Source organism: Papaver somniferum, chromosome 6, assembly GCF_003573695.1.
Source record: "Papaver somniferum cultivar HN1 chromosome 6, ASM357369v1, whole genome shotgun sequence".
In the NCBI taxonomy this organism is placed as follows: Eukaryota; Viridiplantae; Streptophyta; class Magnoliopsida; order Ranunculales; family Papaveraceae; genus Papaver; species Papaver somniferum.
In genome coordinates, this window is record NC_039363.1 from 136,654,292 (window position 1) to 136,671,986 (window position 17,695).

The following is a 17,695-nucleotide window of genomic DNA, read 5'->3' on the forward strand; positions in this document are numbered from 1 at the left end:
GATATTAAAATATAACAAAGAACCCTGACATATCAACGCTTGGTGGGTTCAACCGAGCAGCGCTCTAAAATTTGTTTTAAACTTGAGATATCTTGGGTTGAGCAAAAATAGCAGTGTTACTATGTGGTGGAATGCTACGTAGTTTTCTGCTAGCTCAAATATTGTCTTCTTTCTCAAGTTACAAAATCGTAAATTATTTTTCAAGCAGTGGGGTTTACAAAACTTTGGTAGGGTAAAAAGAGAAAAAAAATTCTCACTAATAAGATCAATGAACTTAACTTGTTATAGGAAAATGGTGCACTTAAAACTGAACAGTATGAGGAGAGGCTTCAAAAAAACACAAAGATGAAGTGTGTTGAAGTGATGGAAGCTATAAAATGACACTTGAGGGAAAAACAGAATGGATTCAGATGGGGGGATGACAACACAGCATACCTTCATAGAATTGGAAGTGCGAGAAGAAAAAGAAACAACATTTCTAAACTTGAAATTAATTGGGGAAATTTTTTTTGATTCACATATCATCAAAGAAGAAATCAGAAACAACTACATCAATTCAGTTTATGAGAATACTTATGCGGTTTCTTCTCTTGACTCTCTTTATTTTTCTAAGGTGGACAATGAGTCTCAGGAATGGTTGGAAAGAGATTTTAATGGAGAAGAAGTTTACAATGCTATCAATAATATGAGGTATAATAAGTCTCAGGCCAGATGGTTTTTCTCAAATGAGTTTTACAAGAAATGTTGGAATATCATAAAGTTGGACTTTATGAAGATGTTGACAGACTTTCATAGATTTGGTTCTCTTGACTGGAGGTTGAATTATTCTTTTATTACCTTATACCCCAAAAGGAGAAATCGTGCACTACAAGAGATTTTAGACCCTTATAGCGCGTTTGGATACCACTTCAGAAGTTTTTTTTCAACTTCTGGAAGAAAAAAAGTCAGAAGTTAGTTTGGGTTCCCAATTTCAAACTGACTTCCAGAAGCAACAAAAGTTAACTTTTTATGAGGAAAAAACATCTTGCTTATGACTTCTACTTATGGAGAAGTTGTGGTATCCAAACAGGCTATTTAGTATGATCAGTAGTGCTTAGAAAATCATCTCAAAAGTTCTTGTTGACGAATTGAAGACTGTAATGCCTAATCTTATTTCAGACTTCCAAAGTGCATTCATACATGAAAAAAAAAATCTTGGATGGTGTTTTTATGGATAATGAGTGTGTTGATAACAGATTAAAGTCTAACGGAGCTGATATTTTATGCAGAATTTGATATGGGAAAAGGTTTTGACAATGTCAATTGACAATATATTTTTGGTATTGTTCAAAATCTTGAGTTTGGGGTCAAATGGATAGCATGAATGAAATGGTTTGTTTCTTTCCCTAATCTTTTTGTGCTAGTTAATAGTAATTATATAGAGAAATTTAAACCTGCTAAAGGTTTAAGACAAGGTGATTCATTATCTCCTTATCTATTTCTTGGTGGTTGAAGTGTTTTCTAAGCTTTTAAATGATGTCATTGGTAGAGATCAGATTCATGTATTTAATGTGGCAGACAATGGCACTTCCATATCTCACCTTCAGTTTGCAGATGGCACCTTGATTTTCTTGGATGCTAATATGGAAGAAGTGAAAAGACCTTTCATTATTCATACTGTCTTTGAACCTCTTACTGGCATGAAGCTAAATCCTAAAAAGAGTATAATGATAAGTGTTCGCACTAATGCTATTATTAATCTCCTACCTAAAGAACTTGGCTGCAAAACTGAAAAGCTACCAATTAAGTACTTGGGTATGCCTATTGGTGTTATGGCTAGAAGGCACTTCTGTTTAGGACTCGGTTATTGATAGAATGAAAATGATGCTTGTAAGGAAACGGTGGGTTCCTAAATTGGGTCAACTTCCATATATAATATGGGTTGCCTAATGGACCATGGTTTCCTAGTATGAGTTGGTTTCCTAAACCAAGGAGGCTAATACTTGGGAACCAAGTTTGTGACTCCTATATAAGGAGGTCAAGGCTAAGTGTTTTAGTCATGGAATCCTAAATGTAAATCTCACAGAGATGTGAGAGATTCATCCCACCTATTGAGGTGGTTATGTGAGAGACCTAATGGTGGAAGGAGTACATCATTATGGTGTTTATGGGATACTTATCGATGTTAGAAGATATGTAGTTATGGAATATTCATGTGGAGATGTTGGTAAGACATCTTGTTAAGGAGAAGATCATTTTGGTGGTGCTGGATTAGATTATTGGTGTTGAGATGAAGGCGTCCATGATAATCTATATCAGGGTGTGCAGAGAAGATCGTCTCGTTGTGGTAGATAATGTGGTAAACATTATCTCATATGGGTGAAGACGCTACTTTGGATCTTATAGGGTGCTTGTGAGAGTTCTTGTGTTCTGTCACGTTGTGGTGAGTCGATGGATTGATTTAGTCAATCAGTTGTGTAATTCTCAGTGATGACTCTATAATGAATAAAGAGGTCGTAGCCGTTTGGTGGATGTAGACAATATTACACACATTGTGTATATTGTTGAACCACGTTAAATCCGTGAGTACTTTACTTCTTGTTGCTTTGTTTATGGCTTGCATCTATGTGGTTCTCTTTCTCTTCTTCTTATCCTAGATCATAGTAAGGTTCATGGAGCACTCCGAGAGATCAAGTGTTTCTTGTTAGCTAATATGTTTCCGCAAGATTAGCATGTAGATGGCTCTGAACCCAAACAATTGGTATCAGAGCATTGTGTTGGATACCAATTGCCCCAACAAATGGTATCAGAGCTATAGGTTGGGTAGAAGATTTGAAGAGAAAGTTTTGGATTTTCTGGTTGGAAGAAAATTTTGAAGACGAAGGATTTGGTTTTATCAAGTATGTGAGGATTTGATGTTACAACTTCCGAAGATGCAGAGTTTGATATTTTCAAGTTAATATGAGATTTGATTTCATCAGTTTTGGGAACAAAGCAAAGTGAAGTGTACTTCGAAAGGAATGGGATTATATCAGGTGATCTACATTCGATATGGTCAAGAATTGTTGTCTTGATGTTTATGGTGCTCTACATTGGAGATTTGACATTGATACTTATTGGAGCGTAAACCCTATGCATGGCTTCAAGTAAGTTTATTTATTCTCTATACTTCGTACTATTCTTGGAACTGTTTGAAAGACCTGAGTAGATTGGTTTTCAATTAATCGGTATTTGCTTGGAAAGACACAAGAAGGCAAGAATATTGTAGTTGGGATACAAATATTGATTTGTATGTTTGTGGAAGTAAAGACGGAATATAAGCATGTCAAAGTCTCATTTTTGTTCCAAACCAAGGAAACAATAATTTGGTTATCAATCGTCATCAATTGGATTATGTTGTTGCTTGTATTTAACCTGAAGTGGAAGAATGTGAACATGGATTTATACTCGTTCTGCCTTAGTTGTTTGTTGCAATAAGGATTTGGGGAAATCTCGTAGTAGGTTTCGTTTGGGAAATATTGTCTGTTGGACAGGGTTTGATATGTTCCAGAAGTGAAGAGTTTGATTTTCAGTCTTAGTATTTGAAGCACGTAGCTACAAATATGTTGAAGGACATGGATCATTGGATGAGATGTGATATTGTTTGTGGTGGAGATATGTCTTATTATTGTATAAGAAGAAGTTTGTCGACACAGTTTGTTAGGGTTCGTTTATCTGTGTTCAAGTTTGACATTATGTCGGGTTGAACAATGTTTTCTGGAGTTTCTCTCGTACTGTTTCCGATGGAGAAGCTAGATAGTTTGTGATCTTTTGATTCTTGTCGATGACGTTCAATCGAAGAGTTGTTTTTGTTATACACCATTTGAAGTCGATCGGATCTAGTTGAAGTGCAAGACCGTTGTGAGAAACAGGTTAGTCTATTTGTGTTGCGGATACGTTCTTATTTTGGTAAAGACCCATTGTGAGGAATTAAAAAAGTATCGCTTGTACACTTCAAGAGTTTAAAGAATAAAGATACAATACTACAATGTGTATGGTGGTGTGGCTACGGTAGCTAGCGCATACTACTTGGAGAAAACACGGTGCATGAATTCGAGTGAGCTACAATTCGGCGTGTTTTTCCATCAACCTTTTATTATGCATTGCCTATTTGATTTCCTAATGATCAGTGTGAGACTTTCTGTTGGAGAGAGCAATATTATAGCAATGATAGTATTTGGGGGTTTGCTCATCTTCTACAGTTATTGAAATTGATTTCAATAGTGACGGAGCCTGTAGAGATGAAGGTAGAAATTTCTATTGAGAAATTTTGTTCAGCAACGATTTAGTTTCCGTCAAGTTATAAAAACAACAGCGTCTTGAATTTCTTGGAGCTTGAGGAAGTTACCAAAGGTTTCAGATTATGGCTGCGTGTGATTGGGTCTTTGTGTGAGGACGGATTATCAGATTTCGAACGTTGGTGTACATTTTTGGAGCAAGATTGGCAAAGGGATATGCATAAGACAGAATGTGTGACTTTATGCATTGTTATGAAGGTAACAGTAAATTCTTCGAGGATGGTCACAGTTCTATCCGAGTCCGATTATGTTGTGGTTTAACTGTCATGAAGTCGAAACTACATGCTTGCTTAAGAAATTGATAAAAGACTATCTTGACAATTATGCATGTAAAAAGGACATTGTTGTCAAAGCTCGTTGAGGTTGCTGAAGTGGTGTAGTAAAACGATTGCTGTGTCAGTTGTTGAAGTCTCTGTGAAGCTAGACACGTGTTTGGTATGTATGCAATGGTTGAAGATATGATGAGTTTTTTTAAAAGGAGTAAAACTCAATTGGGAAATATGGTCGTATAATCATGATCCAATCGGAGATAAGCTTGTAAAGCAAGATTCATAGAGATGAGCTCGAGATTGGAACGCAGTGGCAATGATCCGTGGATTGGTTGTATTTGGTGCGCAGTTAGGGTCATGCTCAATATGCTTTGGTACATACAAGATGGTTAGTTTCTTGGAAGTTAACATAAAGGTTGGTTTGTTACAAACTAACACAAAGTATCTCGTTAACTCGCTTTGGTGGACATGCCCGTGGAAAGGAGCAAGTATGTGATCAGTTGTTTAAATAAACAATTGAATCGGATGGAGTTTAGAGACGAAGATGAAGACTATGGTTCTGCTAAGGTAATGCTTAGGCAAACGCATGGAGGCTACTGTGGTAGTTTCATTTGCTTATCGAGTAGTTATGGATGTCATCCCTAACGGATGTGGTGCGCAACTTGGAGTTAGTGGCTCAGAATAGCGGAACATTAACTTAGGTGGAGCAAGGTAGGCCGAGATGGAACGGCGCTCATGGTGGAGCAAGTTTCAAGAGGTAGCGAAGTCTCAAAGGCGCATAATGACTGTAACTAAGTTCGATTGGTAGCATATGGACAACGATCGTGTATGGTCTGATTGAGTTGGCATGCAATACACCTAGAATGGTGCCAATCAATGTGGAGTTGTGAACATAAAGGAGTAAGGTGTTTCTCAAGATGTTGCATAACGGATGATCATATGATGATAGTTGTTGAGATGGTCAGATTTTTCACCGTAGTGGAGATTTGTACAATCATCGGTAGGTTGGATTGTTAAGTCTGAGTTGGTGACGTTCAAGTTTGGTTTGCTCTCTTCTGGTGGAGGTTCTATGGAACAATTTGGATGAACTACATTTCGGTTTGATTCCTATTGAGGATATGCAGGCAACCAGTAATGATGGAATCGATGTTCAGAAGATAGAGGGATAACAGTTGATCGTCTCATGCATGAATGCATGATCCGAGGTGGAGAATTGTAAGGAAATGGTGGGTTTCCTAAATTGGGTCAACTTCCATATATAATATGGGTTGCCTAATGGACCATGGTTTCCTAGTATGAGTTGGTTTCCTAAACCAAGGAGGCTAATACTTGGGAACCAAGTTTGTGACTCCTATATAAGGAGGTCTAGGCTAAGTGTTTTAGTCATGGAATCCTCAATGTAAATCTCATAGAGATGTGAAGGATTCATCCCACCCGTTGAGGTGCTTATGTGAGAGGCCTAATGGTGGAAAGAGTACATCATTATGTTGTTTATGGTATACTTATCGATGTTGGAAGATATGTCGTTATGGAGTATTCATGTGGAGATGTTGGTAAGACATCTTGTTAAGGAGAAGATCATCTTGGTGGTGCTGGATTAGATTATTGGTGTTGAGCTGAAGGCGTCCATGATAATCTCTATCAGGGTGTGCAGAGAAGATCGTCTCGTTGTGGTAGATAATGTGGTAAACATTATCTCGTATAGGTGAAGACGCTACTTTGGATCTTATAGGGTGCCCTTGAGAGTTCTTGTGTTCGGTCACGTTGTGGTGAGTCGGTGGATTTATTTAGTCAATCAGTTGTGTAATTCTCAGTGGTGATTCTATAATAAATGAAGAGGTCGTACCCGTTTGGTGGATGTAGACAATATTACACACATTGTGTATATTGTTGAACCACATTAAATCCTTGAGTACTTTACTTCTTGTTGCTTTGTTTATGGCTTGCATCTATGTGGTTCTCTTTCTCTTCTTCTTATCCTAGATCATAGTAAGGTTCATGGAGCAATCCGAGAGATCAAGTGTTTCTTGTTAGCTAATATGTTTCCGCAAGATTAGCACGTAGATGGCTCCAAACCCCAACAATGCTAGCAACTTGGAAGAAGATTTTCTTGAAAAATGCTGGTAGATCAATTATCATCAAGAATTGCGTGTCATCTCTCCCTATTTACTACTTGTTTCTTTTCCATCTTCATGTCAGTGTTGAGAAAAAGATGAAAAGGTTATTAGGTTAATGAGAAACTTTTTTATGGGGAGCGGTAGAAGGAAGAAACAAGATGGCTTCGGTAGGTTGGTCCAAAGCGTGTATCTTTAAATCAAGGGTGGTTTGGGGGTTATAAGCTTGAGAAATACTGACAAGGCACTTTTTAGTGAAATGGATATGAAGATACTCAAGAAACAAGAAGTTACTATGGAAGAGGATGATTCAACAGAAGTTTAAGGTTAGTGAATCAGTTGTTCTTCCTTCAAATGATTATTCTTCTCAATGTAGGAGCCTTTGGAGAAATGTCACAAATTTGGTACCCGAAATGCAACAAAATATTTCTTTTACTATTAAAAATGGAAAAAGAATTAGGTTTTAGTATAATAAATGGCTTGACAGCGGCTGTTTAAAGGACCTCTTTCCTATAATCTTCAAGGATGCTAAAAATAAACAAATAATGAGATCTTGTAAAATTTCAGTATTAAGAAGTGTTAGTAAGTCTTGCCAGGTGAACTACCAGATTGCAATTTTACAATATTTCTTTGGATTAAAGGGATCCCTAATAATTCAAAGTGAAAGTTGTCATCTATGCAACTTAGAAGTGAAGACTATTGATCATCTCCTTCTTCATTATTCTTACTTCTTTGATTTGTGGGGTTACTTTATAAAGGCTATTCACATCTCTTGGCCAAAGCCGACAATAATACTGCAGCTTTTTAATGCTTGGGATACTAATGTGTTTATAGGAAGATGTAAAAAGGTATGGGACGGTGTGCATAATGCAGTTTTATGGAACATTTGGCTGGAAAAAAACAGCAGAGTTTTTTGCTCAAGCCCATAGAAGGTTGCGGAGATTAAGATTTTGATTAAGTATTGTTTCATATAGTTGTGACCTTGATACTTTCAGGTCTATAACTTCTGGTCAAGTGCTCCATAATTGGGAAATGATATTGCATATGTAATCTGCATTTTTCTTTGTAGTTTGGGATGTTCTCAGCTTTTCTCTTTTCCACAAAAAAAAAAACTTTTCCACTGCCCAATTACAGAAACAGATGTTTTCTGTCATTAGCTACAGGGAGACAGATGCATATAATCATGACTCAACCTTCGACATTTAGTTAAATGACTTCATGTGGAGTTTTGTAGATATACTTCTCTAGTATGTTCATGTACTAAACATTCGACTCTTATTGGTTGTATAATTACCCGTCCCTTTATGTACTAAACATTCGACTCTTATTGGTTGTGTAACGATCCGTCCCTCCACCGATATTGTCCCCAGTTAGCCATTGCGGTCATCCGGCAGTGTGGGGTTTTCAACCGGCATCGCTGCGGTGATCTAGCAGAAACTTCCCGGATGATCACGCATCCCTGGATTGCTCATGTCCTAGCACACTTAACTGCAGAGCTTTCTGCCAACTCTGGAGCCAATTGTGCTGAAAAAGCCTCGATGTTAGGAAAGGACAAACCATTACTTATATTCCATTCGGCCAACCATTGTCGTATATCGGGGGTATTACAATACCAACACCTTAAATTGGAGCCGTCCTTGGCTCCTGAATATATTCAAGCCCAGATCTCCCATGTTCCATGCCCCTCATGAGAAGCACCTGGACCAACCCCGTCCAGCGTACCTTCCCACCCTCGGCAGGTAACCCGTCATCGGCTCTGATACCACTTTGTTACGCCCCACTTCGAATTCTAGGTCGGCTGCTCTAAAATCCGAAGTGGGGCCTACTCATGGACCACTTTATACACTCAAACCTTCAAGCCAACAAATGGAGATCAGGTTATTATATGGATTAATGTGGATGTGCCCCATACAATAGCCTGATCAGGGGTTAGCCCAGTTGGTCAGGAGCCTGACTCTCAAGTAGGAGGTCAACGGATCGAGTCTCCGCTCAAGAGTTTGGAGATCTCATAAAATACTCCCCTCATGTAAAATCTAGTTTAGAGTTTAAGTTCCTATTAAAATAATCCCCTCACGGTACACCGTGTATTTCTTCATCGTCGGCCCCCACTGCTGCAGCAGTCATCTAGTTAATTTAACAAGGAGAGCGTACATGCAATGCACGTCATCAAATTTTAAGTGTTACACAAATTTTTGCCGGGATACCGACCTGAAAACTTCATAACATTGTGAATCGTAAAGAAGATTTAAAAAAGCGAGAAGTAGTCGGTAATTCATTTTCAGGTCCTTATACATTTTTATAATTTCAATACACACCGAAAATAATTCGCATATCTAATAGAAGCTCTTTTCGATATAACAGATGAGATATAAATGGAAATGATATCCAACGGCTGTCATAGATAGTTCACACGGGAGTATTTTCCGGAAATTATTCAGATCTGACGGCTGAATTTTAAATAAGGGAAATCTAATGGCTAGGAAGAGTGGAGCTTAGATTCTCTTATTCTCGTTAAAGGGAATAGATTTTTTGGTCGAACCTACCTTTTCGGCGACCCGGGTTCGATTCCCGGCTGGTGCAAATGCCTAAATTAATTAATTTAATGTATTGGTTGAACCTACCTTTTTGGCGTTAATTTGGTTGAACCTACCTTTTTGGCGCAAAAATCATTCAGGTCAGGCAATAGCAAACAGGCATGAGATGATTCCCCTAGCTTTTTGGCGCCTTGGCACCAAATCATTCAGGTCAGACAATAACTAACAGGCATAAGATGATTCCCCAAAAAGCATGCATTGTGCCACCCTTTTCCGTTTGACAGATAAAACCAAAAAAAAAAAAACTTGTGCCACTCTCTTCCATCTCCCTGAAGGAATGAATATTCACAGATGAGTGTATTAAACTTCTAACCGTTTCGATGACTTCTCCGTGCTGACCGAGTAAGATTGAGAACTTCTTCGAAGATTAGGAATGTCATTGGTGGATGTAACACCACCTCCCCGATATTCTGCAACATCTCCAGCATAACAGGCCAAAACACTTATCATCTCTCGGCTCCAGACACCCATGTGTTGAACAATTAACCCCTCTGTAAAACCCTGCTGCTGTGGGAGGCAGTGTATTTAGTCGCCTACTGTTGCTGGTGTGTTCTTGACAATGATTAAACTTCCTCGGATTATACAGGTTAGCAGTGTTGGCGTAGGCATGGGGATAATGTGGATGCCGTGGGTTAGTCAACACAGTTGAATTTGGATGGTGAGATGGCCTCCTAGTATGTGTTGATGTGGAACCTCTTTCAAATTTGGGGAAACTGAATCGCTCGTTACTAGGACCAAATATTTGTGGAGGAATCCCATTTTCTCTATAGTGGTTTGGTTGCAAATCAGATGATGGTATTGTAGCTCTTGATTTAGAAACTCTTCTAGATTTTTCCATCACCTCTCGTGGAGCCTTCCCATATCCAGTAGCATGCTTCCGTTCTGCTTTTCTTGCAGGCTGAGCTTCTCGCCTTCTACGACTGTTTTGAGCTTGAACAGCATGATGGGAATGTTTCTGACGCTTAATACCTAACAACCAACACAGACTAAAAAAGTAAGAGGTTGAAATACCATGCGAACTAGTTATTCATATCATGTGCGAAATTCCAAATATCATCAAAAATAGTGTAACAGTTTCGTATCCCAAGGAAGATATGAACCACCATTAGCAGATTCCCTTTTTATTGCTCTCAAATGCCTCGCCGCTGATCCTCTTTTGTGTTTCTCAGATAGAACTTTAGATCTCTCTGCTTCATTATCCCAAGGCTAAAATTAAAAAAGCAAGAGAAGATTATCGTACGGTACAGGACCTCAAACCTAACCAATCAAGATAATACAAATAGTCAGATATTACCTGTCGATATGTTTTCATTCTGTACAAGTTCCGACCTTTCACGAGCAGAGGAAACAACGGTGGCAATTTCTTAAGCCCCCTACTCCACAGGACTTCAACCTGTCCAACCAAAGATCAGCATTACTGAAATCTCAACAATATTCATTTACCTTACATATTTTTCTCCCTTAAGTGTTCAGTGCGCATAAATAATTTCCATTTACAGTAAAAGTGTGCTGCTGTTTGGCTGCGCCATAGCTTTCTTTCACAACCCTCCCAGCAACAGTCCGCTTCCCTCGAGGGTTACCAGTCCTTGAGACTTTATCAAATCTAAAAATTGTAAAAGTTTATTAACGAACTAAAAAAAAAAATTGGACCAAAACCTTAACTGCAAAATATGAAAGGAAAAGTACTAGTGTCAATATTGTACTTCTCATAAACCTTCTGTTTAAACACAACAACATCACCTCTGCAGACATCACCTGCAGGTAAAATTAAATATTTCAATTTTAATCTAACGAATGACAACGAATCTATAATACGCAAAATCATAGAGGAAATGCTTCCATTACTACCTGTACAGTTAATCGTAAAAGATGACCAGGGATAAAACTTCTCGCCTCCATATTTTATCCTGAGAGATGGATACAAAGTTACAAATCAATTTTTCAAATTTCCATATCAAACTTGGTTCATTTTCCTAGTTACATAAGAAAATGTATGTGACAAAGATGCTGGTACAATGTGTCTGTGTGTGACTCTACTGGGTATCAACACACTGACCTCAAAATGAGACAGACAGATATAGTGTGCTGGACGCTGTTTGACACCAATATAGGAGGACCATTGAGAAGAAAAAACAACCATGTTGACACAGCTGGTTTTAAACAAACATGGTCGAAGAGTGACTCATATATAAGTTATGTTTCATTTGTTCCAATTTTCTCTAGGTTTTAGTGAAACCTAAAGGATAATGGAGAGAGACTCCAGTACCACTGCCGTGTTCACCGGGAACCAATCTGGTTGGTACATCAACAATGTTAGAGGTGTTGTGGCCTTCTCGCATTGAAAATAATGTTATTGAAGAAATGAAACTTTTTATCCAACTTACTAGGCAATTCAAAATGTCAACAAGAATAAAGGAAACAAGCAAGTTACCTCCAGTGCTCTTGAATTCTCTGAATACAAACTGATTTCGTCCCCGATAATCTCAAGTCATGCTTCCCTAAATACACTTTGCAATCTTCATGCTTTAACGATTGTAAATCACCCCCAGCTACAAATATATCATGGAAGGTATAGGGAAATTTAAACTTCAGAAGGTACATTACTAATAGAAGGTATAGGGAAATTTAAACTTCAGCCACTTCAATTGCTGAAAAATTACTTGAAAAAAATCAAGTAAATTGTATTCAAAAGATAGAATTTCTAGGTTTTATGATTTGAGGTCGTAAAATAATCTAACCTCTAAGAAGATGAATGACTCTATTATATAGTGCTTGATCATCCACTGGGGCATTCTTTAATCCAAAATCTATAATATCACCTTCATCGTCTTTGATAACTTCTTCTTCATCACCCTCGCTATCTTCTTCTTCATCATCCTCTTCGCTGTTTTCTTCACCTTCTTCATCGGCGCTCCATTCACTGTGATCCTCGCTAGTTTCCCCTCTAGCGAGATTCAACCAAACATAAATCAGGATCCCCTATATGAATTTTTTTCAAATTTAAAACCTAAAGACAACAAATAACTGCTTAATTAATTTATCTAAGGTTTACCTTAACGACGAACTGCTAGTCTGTTCTTCTTCTTCTGAGGATGAGATAGAAATGGTATTATCTTCTTCATCGATATAAATGAAATTACACTTTCGTGATCCTGATTCTCCCATCAAATTTCTGAGTTCAAACAAAATACACAGTGACAGAGAGAAAGAGGGAGAAAATTCAAATTTTTCGAGATAGAAAGAAAATTGCCTGAAGATTTCCCTCCCTGTTTTTAGAAGTTTATTTTTTGTGTTGGGGGCGTCAGGTTCGGTACGGTGTCATTAAAACTGGAATTTGGACGGATAGGATCTCATAAGAGGAAGATTGTTGGTGAGTCAATTTTACACGTCGATCTCATCGAGGTAGAAAGATTACACCAATGGGTAACAAATATCATCAGCAAGGTCGAGTTATTCTAGTTTTTGATGGAAAGTGAAACATAACAGTATATATTATATAAAACTAACAACACCAGTTATACTATCCTCTCCTCATCAAATGCCCAATCACCCCTTTCATTTTTTACTAGAAGCTAAAGATTTTGCAATGATATATATGGAACTCCAGTACATGTACTTTTCCGTAAATGGAACCTCACATTCTTCTTCTCTTCCCCAGCCTGATTCTTGTCGCAGACAACGTCTGTGTCTTCTTTCTTGTGCCATTTTTGGTCGTGCTTGTTTTTTGTTCAAAGCACACACCTTAGATATGTAATGCATTAAAGAAAAACATTTATATTCTGACAGATGAGTAAATTCTTCCCCGGAGTTCTCATGTCTTCACGTTGTTTTCTTGACTTTTATTGAACCTTTGCTAGGGTTCGACTTGATACACCATGCAACAATTTGACGAAACCAAGGAAGCTTAACTTCCCATCTGTATGCCTGATCCAATCATGAAGAACTGCATGGACCGGAACATTAGGACTAAGACCGAGCTCCTGAAAAATCACCAGGAAGAAGAAAATTATAGCTTCACTAGCTAGTTTGTATGATTAATAAGAACGGGATGGTCATTTCAGAGTCAATGTGGTGAAAAGCCCATAAGAAAAGAAAATGTTTACTTCTCCACACCCATTGTCGCATGATATTAATAAAAGAAACCATTGGGTTTTGCAAAACCATGTTCCAAACAATATATTTGTTTATGGAAAAATTAAAGATTAAACTTACAGAAGCAAGTTCTTCAATGATAATAGCTCTGTTCCCATCCTTCTCGAAAAGCTCATAGGCACAACGAGCATGTTGCTCCCACCGATCAAGTGTTTCAAGTTGATGAACGCTTAATGCTGCTGCGCAAAATTCTTCAAAATCCATCTTTCTGTACTGTAGACCATTTAGCTGCCATGAAACGCAAGCAAATTGTTTGCATTAGAAGCCACAAAAACATATGCATATTTACAAAATTAATGAAAAACTCAAAGATTCTATGTGGATCGCTGCATCTACCGAAGCGAGGAAATCATGAACACGAGATTCCTTCATTGCGTCTGTCGCATTTTTCGTCAAAGCCTGGCCAGGACAATAATGATTGGTGTTATCTTCCGAAGGAAACCTAGTAAACATGTACCAAATAAGCACCCTATCTGTTCTTTTTTCAACTAACCGTCCGGATATTCTCCAAGGTTATTGCACCAATTTTATTAGGTTCCAATAGTGCAAACTGCTCCTTCAGATAAAAGAGTTCGTCCACAGTCAATGTCTTGGACAATGCCTGAGCAGCAAGTGAACAAAACAAATTATGAGACGTGACCAACAACGAAGGAAATTTTCAGAATATTAAAGAAGTACTCACTCTTAATGCAGCTTTACGTAGAGATGATGAGCGCATATAGGCTTTCATCAGCCTGAATATTAGGATGTCCAGAGGTACTTTTATATCATTATAGTTCCTAATCCAAGGATGACCTGCAAAAAGAAATATCATCAGGATCACAATGAAAGAACTCCAGCAGTTGTGTAACCAGGATGAGAATATTAACTTAATGCCTGAGCAGCCGTCATCCGTTTACGTGGGTCTTTATTCAATAGACGCTTGACAAAATCCTTGGCTTCAGAAGATAAAGTAGGCCAAGGAAGTTCATCGAAACTTGGGTCTGCCTTTAAAACTGCTCGAAAGATCCCAGACTCTGTGCGAGCCCAGAATGGGCGACTTCCACATAAAAGAATATATGCTATCACACCAATACTCCACACATCAGCCTCTGTGCTGTAAGATCTATGTAGAACTTCGGGTGCAACATAGTATGCACTTCCAACAATGTCATTAAGCCTTTCATCTGCATCGCGTCAGACAAATTAGAAACCTATCTTTAACAGCCGTAGCTAGAGGTCTAAGTTTACTTCTGAATAATAGGGTCAGCACCCAGGAGAGTAAAAAATCACCTGGTTTCACAAAATCCGACAAGCCAAAATCAATGGCCTTCAATTGCGAGTTTTCATCCTTTGAGGTGAACAAGAAATTCTGATTTAATCAAACAACTACTTAGTTAGCAATATAAAAAAGTAAAAGAACAATCATATGTTGAGAGAATGCAATAACTCATGTTGGTAGGACAACTTGGAACAAGATCCATGCCAACCTAACATGTTTTTCATGCAACAAGCTTATAAATTTAAAGCATACTATTTAGTTCAATTCTTCTTTGGACTGTAAAATTCCAGGTAGCTCCAGCTACAGAGATGGCAGAGATGGTATAGTGGTGTAATTGTTGAACTTTGTACCCAGATATCAACCTAGGTACAAAACTCAATCAAGGATCCCCTATGTTCCACATGCTCATGGGAGTCATAACTGGGAACCCTCGGACATTATTTACTCTAGTTAGGATAGTCAGAATACGAATATACCTCTGGTTTTAGATCACGGTGAACAACACCCTGAAGATGGCAGAATGAGACAACGTTCAATATTTGTACCATGACTGCTTTTGCATCGTCTTCAGTGTATTTTCCGCCTCTTCACATGAACATAACAATCAGAAATTAAGCTAAGAGCAAACTACAGAATCCAAACTCCCAAACAGAAGAAGTAAGAAAAGGTTGTATTTTAGCATAACCAATAGCAAGAGAAATACCTTGCAAGAATTCTATCCAAAAGCTCACCTCCTTCACATAACCTGGAAGACAATAAAAACAAAGAAAAACAAAGCAAAGCCTATGTTAGAGCCTTGTGAACAAAACATTACAATGTGTTGGCAAAAACCGTGCTCTGATACAGTTGAAAAAGCTGTAGGCGGACACTAAAAGCTGAAGTTGCATTGGGTTAAACATGCGGACATTCAGGTTATATTTCAAGAAAGCGTCTAAGAACCTACGTCTATATGCCCGCCACATTATACATGAACATGGTCCGTGGAAGAAAGTCTACTTTAAAATATAAGTTTCTGAGCTAAGAGCTTACTCCATCACTATGTAGACATTCTCATTGTCTTCGTATGCATCATAGAACTGCACTAGATTACTATGTCCTGTCAACGCTCTTAGAATTTTCACCTCCCTTCTAACATCCTCAATGGCAATGGCTGTAGTCATCTGAGAAAAAAAGCACAACATTATTGTTATCATTATTTAGTTGTTCATGATTTTAAAAGATATGTCAAGAAGTGTCAACTTGAGATTTTCATCCGTGGTAAAGTCTTTGAAGAAAAAAAAATGCCTGGTTGAAGCATGGTAACATAATAGGCTATGGCGTATTAGTGTGAAGTAGCAAATTTACATACAACTAATAAGAGAGCCTATTTTATGACAGTGGGAATGGACTGAATAATCATCTGGTCAAGGGTATCATTCAATCAACTATTATGCAAGTCTATTTTGATGCAGAAATAAAATCCTGCAAATAGAAATAGCACCTAAATTGAAGTCAAAGTAGTCTTCAACCACGAATTCAAAAGAATATTGACTTAGTCACACCCCATTATTATAAAACAGTAAAGATAAATAATGAAAAATGATGCTGTTGACCATTAAATTTCCACAACAAACTCTATGAGTCTATCCTGTTAAGCAACATCTTTAATCCATTCAACTGCTAGTATATACCAATGGAATCAAAAACTTCTATATCACATAAACAGTAAACAACACAGATCTTTGAAAACCACTCACATAGTCGTCACTGTGATTCAATCCAGTTATTATACAATTTCATACAGGAAATCACAACTTCATCAGTTGAATTAAAAAGAATAATATAAAAAAAGAATATTGCCCCCGAGAATATTGGTATATCTTGCAGAAACAGTACTAAGAATTCACCATTTTCTAATAATACCACTGTACTGAGATCAACACATAATCTAACCTAACTAAATTCAGAAATTTCTAATAATACTCATGTTCTCAGAAATCAACTCAAACATAACCAGAAAAGAAAAATATGCAGATAACTCAAGAGTTTACCTTAGCTTTAGGGATAACCTTAACAGCAACTTGCTGACCTTTAAGTTCACCTTTTTTAAACTTAGCACAACAAGTATACCCAAAATGACCACGACCTACTTCATCACCGAGTTCATACTTGTTCCCAAAATGTTTAGAGAATCCAAAACTTTTATCTAAACCATTAGCACCAGCACCATTTTCATTCTCATTTCCTTCTTCTGGTATTGCAGCAGTAGATGACGTATTAGGTTTAACAGACCCATGCCTCCTGGCTAAAACTGCCCTAATATGTTTAGCTGGAGATGGTGGTGGAAATGGTTTTTTAAAAAATCTTCTTGGTGTTGTTGAGTTAGAATTAGAACTATGAGCTGGTGATGATTTCTTTGAAAACAAATAGTGAGCTGGACTTGGACTGTAAAATGGAAAAAATGGTGATCTCTTTACTGATTCTTCAACCTTCTCATCTTTCTTCTTCTGATTCACTTCTTGATTATTATTCGTATTAACGCCATTAATCGGCGATGACAAAGAACTTTTATTAGTACTACTCTTTTTACTCTGAGTAGGACTAGGGTTATGTTGAAGCTCCTCTGGTGGTGCGTATGGATTTGGTTTGGGGGAGGGTTTTGAGTTACACAATCCCATTTTTCCTCCCCACTTTCAAAAATTCAAAGAATTCAAAACAATCCTCACTAATCACCACATTTGTGGTTTTAACGATTTTATTTCTATCTAAAAACCTAACTCATCACAACAACAGCAACAGCTCGTTCTAGATCGATAAATCATGAAATGGATCGAATTCGAAAATTGTTTTAGGGTTTAAATTTTTGTTGTAGTTTCAGTGAATTTCTCTGGATTTAGAACAGATCCCTAGTAATAAAAACTAAATGTATAGAGGAGGAGGAGATAAAATGGAGGAGGAGGAAGAAGAAGAAAGGAGTGAGAGAGACTGTGGAGTGAAGAGAGAGAGATGG

At 37.6% G+C, this 17,695-nt stretch overlaps 2 protein-coding genes across 2 annotated transcripts; both read right to left on the reverse strand.

Annotated features, from left to right (window-relative positions):
* Nucleotides 1-9,456: 9,456 nt before the first annotated feature.
* On the reverse strand, nucleotides 9,457-12,621 carry LOC113289454 (zinc finger CCCH domain-containing protein 62-like). Its single transcript, XM_026538708.1, has 9 exons — nucleotides 12,346-12,621; nucleotides 12,032-12,237; nucleotides 11,725-11,842; nucleotides 11,142-11,200; nucleotides 10,997-11,048; nucleotides 10,791-10,896; nucleotides 10,588-10,686; nucleotides 10,397-10,499; nucleotides 9,457-10,262 (listed from the first exon to the last, which is right to left on the reverse strand). The coding sequence occupies exons 1-9, from the start codon at nucleotides 12,456-12,458 to the stop codon at nucleotides 9,670-9,672; spliced, it is 1,449 nt and encodes a 482-aa protein (XP_026394493.1). The 5' UTR covers nucleotides 12,459-12,621; the 3' UTR covers nucleotides 9,457-9,669.
* Nucleotides 12,622-12,731: 110 nt separating this feature from the next.
* LOC113289453 (CDPK-related kinase 5-like) lies at nucleotides 12,732-17,695 on the reverse strand. Its single transcript, XM_026538706.1, has 11 exons — nucleotides 16,737-17,695; nucleotides 15,736-15,866; nucleotides 15,410-15,451; nucleotides 15,183-15,291; nucleotides 14,718-14,796; nucleotides 14,315-14,611; nucleotides 14,128-14,240; nucleotides 13,939-14,046; nucleotides 13,782-13,844; nucleotides 13,506-13,673; nucleotides 12,732-13,273 (listed from the first exon to the last, which is right to left on the reverse strand). The coding sequence occupies exons 1-11, from the start codon at nucleotides 17,361-17,363 to the stop codon at nucleotides 13,133-13,135; spliced, it is 1,878 nt and encodes a 625-aa protein (XP_026394491.1). The 5' UTR covers nucleotides 17,364-17,695; the 3' UTR covers nucleotides 12,732-13,132.